Below are 9,402 nucleotides of genomic sequence, written 5' to 3' on the forward strand. Positions count from 1 at the left end.
CATCTCAGTGTATGTACAGTTTAAGTGAAGAAAACGGTCTCATTTCATTGTTTGCTCCACGTATGTCAGTCCCATTTTGTGATTATACTGTTTGCAACGTTCTGGGAACGTTAGTTTAGGGTTTTAAGAAATAAAACCTAAAGAGTACGCTTCTAGATCGTTAGGAATTGGCTCCCCAGAAAACAACCAAATGGGAACCATATGCAAACATTAGTGGAACGTTATGTGTTTGCTCGGTGCGAAGTAAACTATTGGGCTTCCTACTTGGTAACACTTTACAATAAGGTTCCATTTGTTAACATTAGTTAACACCATTAGTTAACATGAACTAACAATGAACAATACTTTTACAGCATTTATTAATCTTAGTTAATGTTCATTTCAAAATGTGGTAATACATAAAAAAGTTGTATATGTTAACATTAGTTAAATGCACTTTGAACTAACTTGAACTAACAATTGTATTTTTATTAACTAACATTAAAGGAATATTCCTGGTTCAATACAAGTTAAGCTCAATCGACAGCATTTGTGGCATAATATTGATTACCACAATAAATAATTTTGACTTACCCCCCCCTTTCTTCCAAAAAAGCAATAATCAAGGTTATAGTGAGGCACTTACAATGGAAGTGAATGGGGCCAATTTTTTGAAAGCTTAAAGGCAGAAATGTGAAGCTTATAATTTTATAAAAACACTAACATTAATTCTTCTGTTAAAACTCATGTATTATTTGAGCTGTAAAGTTGTTTAAATAGTTATTTTTACAGTCATTTTTTGGGTTTGCTGACATTACGTCATCAAGTTGTAAAATTGACTTTACACAAAAAAGGTTAGTAAGTGATTTTATCGCACTAAAATCATGTTAACACTCATATTGTTTAAGTCTTGTGGCTATACTTTTGAAACAGCGAGTATTTTAACTTTTACAGATTGGCCCCATTTACTTCCATTGTAAGTGCCTCACTGTACCCTCGATTTTTCCTTTTTTTAAAGAAAAGTCGGGGCAAGTCAAAACGAATTATTGTGGTAATCAATATTGTGCCACAAATGCTTCAGATTAAGCTTAACTTCGATTGAACCCGGAATATTGCCTGCCGTAAAAAAAGTTTATTGTTCATTGTTTGTTCATAATATATTAAGCATTAACTAATGTTAACTAATGGAACCTTATTGTGAAGTGTTACCACTCACTTTACTAACTTAGAAACTGTGGTCACGCCATCGTTTTATTTGACAGTAATAATGCAGAGCATTGCAGCTTATTCCATATCACTGAACAGAAGTGTGCGTTAGCAGACCATTATTGCGCATCAAAGTGTGCACTTGCGTTTACTTACAAACTTGAGTTTGTATAATAGGCTATTATGTAGCTGCATATAGTATACATAAAATCAACAGACTAACTGCAAATACGTCTTAAACTATGAAACTTTTTACTTATGTGCAGCCTGTCCACTAGGCCTACTTACGGATTATATCACCTAGCAAATTGACAGACAGTAAACTAATAGCCTACAGTAAGTGTCGAACCAACGTTTTATAATTAAGACTATTGCAAACTTTACGGAGCATAAATATGCACTAGCTGACCATTATTTCACAGACGTTGGCAGAGCGTCATACGCGTGGCGCAGTGTGAGCACAGAATAGTTGCTTTCAATTAGTCAAAGCCACGCGTCCGGCGCGCGAAGCCCGAGCGGGGGATTCATGCAGGGGGCGGAGTTTTCCTCTGGGAGCGTGCAGCTCTGATGGGGGTGGAGGTGTGGTGCACGTGTAGAAAAGAGAGAGCAAGTTCCTTTGCCCCCAAATCAGCCGCTGAACAGGTGACAACGACATTCAGCAAAAGCCTCTCACGATACGCTTCTTGCGAGCCACGCGAAAGGCACGAGAGCCGTACTTCACTCGAAAACCGAGCAGCCGCGGCTTTCCACCTCATTTATTTATCTTTTTACTCATTTGATGTGTTTTACGGAAATGGAGGCAATCCAAATGTCTCATGGTGCGTTTTATCAGCCGTTTTCGCAGAACCTTATGCCTCATCAGAAGCAGGACAGGGAGCGCAGCTCTCCACGCACCGAGTCTAAAGTGCTGAAGAGACAGCTCTCCAGCAGCCCGGAGCTGCTCAGGTGCAAGAGGAGACTGAGCTTCAACGGACTCGGCTATTCCATCCCTCAGCATCAACCCATGGCTGTCGCCAGACGCAATGAACGCGAAAGGAACCGAGTAAAGCAAGTAAACATGGGCTTCCAGACTCTTCGCCAGCATGTGCCGAACGGAGCGGCCAACAAAAAGATGAGCAAAGTGGAGACGCTGCGGTCGGCGGTCGAGTACATCCGCGCGCTCCAGCAGCTTCTGGACGAGCACGACGCCGTGTCTGCTGTGTTTCAGTGCGGCGTCCCGTCTCCAACGGCCTCCAATGCGTACTCAGCGGGACCAGAGTCTCCTCATTCAACTTACTCCTCTGATGAGGGCAGCTACGAGCATCTCAGCTCTGAGGAGCAAGAGCTGCTCGACTTCACGACATGGTTCGACAGATATTAATCAGGTAAGAGCAGGTCTTCTAAATCACCAATTTCATCCAACACACTTTCTGCGTGAATTCAAATAGGATTGTGATGTTTGCGCAGTACTCATAACTAGTACTATTTTTCAGGTGCTTTGTGGACTGGTAAAGATGGGTGCTGAAGGGAAAGCACATGACACATGATGCTGCCTGCTGGTGCACACGAAGGAACCGAGATCAATGACTGAGCGCTGGTTCAAGCCCTGGATATTTTTCAGCAATATGCTCATGCACACAAATGCAACACTTGTTTGCAACAGGGGACTTAAGGTGTGGGCATTAATCCACATAGAGAACATATGAACTGCTGACTTGTTTGATTGTCACCCCACACTGAATCAATGTGCTTTTATTGAAGTCAAAACTGAATGAACCTGCAAACTTTAGATTAGGCCAACAAAACTAATTTTAAGGGTTACATCAGGCACCTATTACAAATAGCACCTTTAGAGTAACAATTGCAGGTTTCCACCTTGTTACAGTGCGATGGTGTCTCATTATTCAAACATGTATTCAACATTTTTTGCTCTGTTGATGCAATGATGTGTAAATGTGATTGAATGGGCTATGAATGGGTACAATCCTTCCATTATGTACAAATAATGAGGAAAGCAGAGTTAGGGAAATGAGTGAGGAAAAATAGTTACAAGTCCCATATGCAGTGTCTGGTAGGGAATACACTAACGTTACACTAGGCAGCCCACAGGCAACCTGTATATTGTAATATTTTGTGCATGATGTGTGGCAACTTTTGTACTGGATGAATAACTTTTGTATCAAAGTGTGCACTTGTGTGTTTTTATACAAACTTGTGTATATGCAATTTTTTATGAAGAGAAACCCTATTTTATGTAAAATAAAGATTTTATTTATTCAAATACTTGTCTTGTGTATGTCTTCATGTTTTATCTTCACTGTTAAAAAATGTATGTTACATTTTCAGTAAAATAATGGCAGCTGTGGTTGCCAGAAATTTACTGTAAAAAATACGGTGACCATGTTTTAGCCTTTACAGGATGTCAATTTGATGCCTGTATATTTTACGATTCACTATCGCTTTTATTTTTAAATTATAAAAACTTGATATACTAACCTTCTGGAACTATAAAAGTCTGCTGTTCACTTTAAAATGTATTGCTAATCACAATAGTAATTACAAAAGGCCTCATGATGATTTAAAGTTCATCACCCCTCCAGGAGCAATAATTATTACACATGTAGAAAAAGTGCTCAGTGTCACTCACACAAACACAAAACACCATCAAGGTAAAACATGTGACACTAAAATCATGCAATAAAACATTAAACTACATAAAATATAACAGAACACCCCAATGTACATAACTGATATTAAAAATAAGAAAAAACATAACTATTCCCATAAAATATAATGCAATGTGATGGGTCATGCAGGGACTTCTGGGAACGCCCGATTATTTGTTTTTCAAATTGCATGCATTGTCTTGTTAAATATATTATCTTTTTTTACTGTATATGTGAAGGTAACTGTCCCTAACCAATTAAAGTTTTTTTGTAGCTTTTTTTTTTTTTTTTTACATTATTTTAACTTTAAAATTATTAAAAAACTTTACAGTGTTGGTATTATGCATGATCACAAAATACAATACAATATAGGCCTACATCTGAAAACAATTATGCTTTTTACTTACACAAATATACTGTAAAAAAAAGATATATGGATAAACACATCATGTATAAATATATTGGAAGAGCAATAATTTACATTTTACTATGAAATACATCCCAGTGGTCAGAACTGAAGCTACTTATCTTGATGTCAAATGTTTGAAATAATAAAAGAAGCGGCTGTGAGTTGTGTCAACATGGTTTAATTAATGGGAGCCATTTATAACCACATGGGAGAGTGACAGCCAGCTGTAGAAGGGAAAAAAACAGGGACAACCTTGGGATTCAGTGTGTGAACAGTTAATTTTTAAGCAACAACAAAAAGTTGAAGTGCACAGCAATTTATAACCCATGAATACCTTTGTGGTGTAACCAATGGGTCTGTACCAACCTATGGAGGCAGTGAATAGAAGTCAGCAGAAGACTAATGGTTATGAACTAACTGTTCTGGAGGGCATCCAAAGGGGCTTTGCTGGTACAATTTACAACCAATAATTTCCTGTGTTCACATTCTCTGTTTTTTTTTTTTTTTTTTTTTTTTTTTCATTTGGACTTGTTAGTATACAAGAGCACCAGCAATAACAAGCAGGTTTAGTTTTGTGAATACTTAAAAAAATACAGAAGGTAAGCATGCTAAAAGCACCTCATTCTTGCTTCAAAGTGCTCCAAATGCGAGTCAGCCAACCACTAGGGTTTTGAGTGCATGGAAATTTGCATTTGCTATTGTGCGTGTGAAGTTTGGATGCGCTATAAGGCCTTTCGCCATCATCCAATCAGACAGACCCGTGCTGATTTCGAAAGGCCTCTGATTTAAGTAACACAAAAGGACTTTTGTGTGTGGGCTACACCATATTCATCACATAGTGCCTTGAACATAAATCTGATTGGATGTCTTGGGCACTTTGATGCTGCATCAATGTATGAGTGGCATTGTGAACTTCAATCTGTATTGCCTATTTTCAGCACTTAAGAGCAGGAGGTCCTTTTAATATGTGATAGAGTAAATTCATAAAAACTCTCTGCTCTGATAAAAAAAAAAAAAAAAAAATGAATGATTGACACTACTTTACAGAGCCCGAAACAAAAGCCTGATTTGGGTCCAGTGACAAATGAAAGGGGCAGGGTGTGGGCTTCTTATAGACACATTTTAATCTTTCACTCCCTCTGTTTTTGTCTATCTAGTCTCCATCTCTTCTGTTTTTTCTTTTCGTGCTGAAGATGCATAGGGCAGTTCTCTTCTCGTAGACCTGATAATTGCAGAATGTGAAACAGTTACTGAGATATTTCTGAAATCAAAGGAAGAATATGTGAAGCCCAATATTATATGTAATGTTGTATGGAAAACAACAGCCTCTACTTTCCCATTACACTACAGTCAAACACAGAGGTACACAATATTGTGGACTTGGATTGCATGCCTCACGTTGAATTATTTGCTCTGATTCCCTTTAATCGTAAAAGAAAGAAAAAAATCTCCTTTCTCTCCGTTTCTCTCTCAGCTCATGATTGTGTGCAGTCAGGTTGATTTACCCTGTCTGGCTCTGCATGCTAAACGCTGTCTTAAATTGCCCAGCACCCTCCACACACACTCCTTCTTGCACACACAATAGTTATCCATCTCGGCCAAGGGCCAAAGCCCCCTCCCTCAAACTTCATTACAGACACCCAAAACAAACCGTGCTCTGAGCACTGTATTCCTTAGTTCTGAAAGAGTGCAGGTTTAATCCTGTATTCATGTTTTCATTCCCTTTGAGACTATTTTATCAGTAATATAAAAAAAAAAAAAAAAAAAGATAAGGGAGATAAGAGAAAGATATTCCTGTAATTTACGATCATTAAACAAACAGTGATTTTGCGAACGTGTGTGTGGTCAGTGAGAATTGTCTGTGTGCTGGTCCTGGCCAGGGGCCTTGTAAGCAAATACACTCCTCAAGTTCCTATCTCTCAGCCACACTTCCATTGTAGTGAGGCATCTCATATCCTCATGGCTTCTGCTTGTTTGAGGAGCTGGTCTGATAGAGGCCCTCTTTGTGGGTGGCTTTCTGAATTTATTCAGCCCCCTGAATGTAATTAAAAAAATCAGCTAGCTTTTTCAACTGGTATGGAGGTTGGGTGCAATGGCTGATAAGATGTTTCTGTTCCCATGTTTACATCAGATGTTTGTTTACAAAATGGGTAGTTATGACCTCAACACTTGGCTTTATTTTGAACTGCCCAATGGCTCCCATTTTCCATTGGTGTTTGGATGTCAAGAGAAATTGTTCATTGAAACACTTCCAAAATGTCAGTAAAGAAACACATTATTTTTGCGAGGCCAAAGGGAATGTAAATTATATCTTTAAGATTCACCAGGGGTTTTCTCCTTTTAACCATGCTGGCCTTCATCAAATTGTGTGTATTGATTTGTTGGACTTTATGTCTTATTTTTAACTTTAATAGTTAATTTCCAACCTGATCACACGAAAATTACCTGACTGTGGCGACATTTTTGCAAAATGACATTACATGGTACATTACGTTTCGCGGCAGTTCTGAGGTATTATGTCCACTGTGTGGCGCTAAAAATTGCTCTGTCGAGTTGTAAATCAACAAAACCATTCTCCCTACCCTAAACCTTAAACCTAATCTTAACCAATAGTGTCATAAAAAGCAAATGTGAGATGAAAAATGCAATTGCTGAAGCAACCACATCCTGTTGTGGTGCTTCTCTGACCCTTTCTCCTCACGTGTTGACTCGCATGCTTTTCCAGACTCAAACCCAAGTTCAGTGTACCCAAGTGCAACGCTCTATCAGTAGAGCTACCACGCAATTTGATTGCATTTGAACATGTAAATGTTGAGCTTGTAAATGTAGTTGATTATGTAATACAAACGTTAAAATGTATCGTCTTACAAGTCATGTGCTATAGTAAAAGTGTTTAGATGTCATAAGCAGGGGAGTAAAGTAACGAATTACAAATACTCACGTTACTGTAATTAAGTAGTTTTTCCCAGAAACTGTACATTTTTAAGTAGTTCAAAAATGGTATACTTTTACTTGAGTACATTTTAAGTACTGTAACTGTACTGTTACTTCGCTATTTTCCCTCCGTCTGTGTTGGCTACTCCCCTGTCCTGATTTTATTTTTCTCCATCAACGTGATTGGCTACGAGAGTCTCGTGACTCCCGTCGAATTCATTACATCGATTGCGATAGCAAGACAATCACTGATTAGTTGATCTAGATAAAATATAAAAGATTGACTTTTAATTTCCTGGCATCTGAAGCTGTGTGCTGTTTGATTGACAGGCAGCTTATGTTTGTGCGCTGCACTTTACATGCACGTGTGATCAAACATACACTTCGTTATTCCGCCAATGCCCATCTTGGTGAGGCATTAATGTAAACGCAGTCGGTTATGTCTAAAGTGAACCTAACAGTGGGACAAAAAACATATTTGTATCAAAATGTTGGACTTGCAGTGTAACCGAATAGGCCACTGTCTAGTATGTCATTAAAAGGCTATTAATCAAACAACAATAACAAGAAAACCCCTCACTACGTTTGGCTGAATAACCTTAGTAGCTTTAAAAGAAAACATTTAATATAATAAAACATTGACACTTTTTATATTAATAATATTTTTTAATAATATTGTTAGTTTGTTAATCATACTGACCCCTGATGTAGAGAATGTGTTAATTTGTATAATAAATTACCAGGAAAGTAGAGATGATAAAATAATTTATAATTATGCTTAGCCTTTATCAAGTTTTTTCTAATGCCTGATAAAAAGTATCAACCTTTGTAGAGCAAAACTTCAGGCAGAACATTCTACCAGTCACAAACTTCAGAAAATTGTGCATCATGCATTAGAATGAGAACACAACTATTTCTGGACTTAAAAGATACAAGAACTAAATCAATGTGGAACATTGTATCTCAAAAGGAGTAAAATGTGGCCCCCCATTTGCTACTTAAAGGGATAGTTCTTCCAAAAATGAAAATTCTCATAATTTACTCACGCTCATGCCATCCCAGATGTGTATTACTTTCTTTCTTCTGCTGAACACAAATTAAGATTTTTAGAAGTATATTTAAGCTCTGAAGGTCCATACAATTCAAGTGAATGGGTGCCAAAATTTCTATGCTCCAAAAAGCACATAAAGGCAGTATAAAAGTAATCCATATGACTCCAGTGGTTAAATCCATGACTTCAGAAGTGATATGATAGGTGTGGGTGAGAAACAGGTCAATATTTAAGTCAATTTTTACTATGAATTCTTCTCTCTGCCCAGTAGGTGGCGATATGCATGAATAATGTGAATCACCAAAAGCACAAGAAGAGGAATGTGAAAGTGAAAGTTAAAGTGGAGATTAACTGAGCAGGGAGGCAAACAGCAATAAAAGAGAATTACGGTGTTACAGAATTAGGGTATGTGTGCTACATTTTGAAATTCCAGCATACAGTGTTTATTATGATGGGGCATAGCTTTCGCAGCTAAGTACTCAATACTCACTACTTATGAGTACTTTTAAATGAGCTACTCTCTTACTCTTACTTGAGCAGTTTTTAGGACTGGTACTTTTACTCACACTAAATTTTTTGGGAAGTAACACAACTTTTAATTGAGTATGATTTTTCAGTACTCTTCCCACACCTGGTCATAAGATAGCACTGTGTGAAGAACAGGGCAAAATGAAGTGTTTCTGTGTGTGTAAAAGGGAATAAAAGTTGTTGTAGCCCCCTAGTGTTCATTTCACCAGGAAACAACAGTGATACGCACAACGAGACACTTTGATTCTACGAGATCAGGTTGTTCATTTCACTACTAAGAATTATTGCTGAATTGCCATTCAGTTATTATTTGGTATCACTGTTTAATTTATGTATAATTTATATCCTATGTACATTTACCTTAAAACTACTCCCATTTCCCCTAGTTCTCAAGACAACAGGTATACAGTCAGTTTGAGGGCAACACAGAGTGACATCATACGGTGACGACCCTCTGAAAAAGGTCACACAAAAGCTAAGGTGTCACACCAGATTCCATCCCTGCCATTTTAGGCCTGCCCGCTGTAGACTATTTTTCAATTGTCCCCCCAGGCCACCATGCTTCAGCTAACAAATAATGATAAGGCTCTCCTCCTGATTAGCTTTGCATAGTTAAAAGAGTGATGGCTTTGGTGTCCTAATTCCTCTAA

General features: G+C 37.9%; 1 protein-coding gene across 1 annotated transcript; it reads left to right on the forward strand.

Annotated features, from left to right (window-relative positions):
• The first annotated feature begins 1,673 nt into the window (after positions 1-1,673).
• On the forward strand, positions 1,674-3,403 carry ascl1b (achaete-scute family bHLH transcription factor 1b). Its single transcript, XM_051717594.1, has 2 exons — positions 1,674-2,549; positions 2,658-3,403. The coding sequence occupies exon 1, from the start codon at positions 1,964-1,966 to the stop codon at positions 2,543-2,545; it is 582 nt and encodes a 193-aa protein (XP_051573554.1). The 5' UTR covers positions 1,674-1,963; the 3' UTR covers positions 2,546-2,549; positions 2,658-3,403.
• The last annotated feature ends 5,999 nt before the right edge of the window (positions 3,404-9,402 follow it).

This window comes from Myxocyprinus asiaticus, chromosome 2, assembly GCF_019703515.2.
Source record: "Myxocyprinus asiaticus isolate MX2 ecotype Aquarium Trade chromosome 2, UBuf_Myxa_2, whole genome shotgun sequence".
NCBI lineage: Eukaryota > Metazoa > Chordata > Actinopteri > Cypriniformes > Catostomidae > Myxocyprinus > Myxocyprinus asiaticus.

What these genes read in the sequence shown, in the direction of transcription:
- ascl1b (XM_051717594.1), top strand. Translation starts at nt 1,964, where the DNA reads ATGTGTTTTACGGAAATGGAGGCAATCCAAATGTCTCATGGTGCGTTT.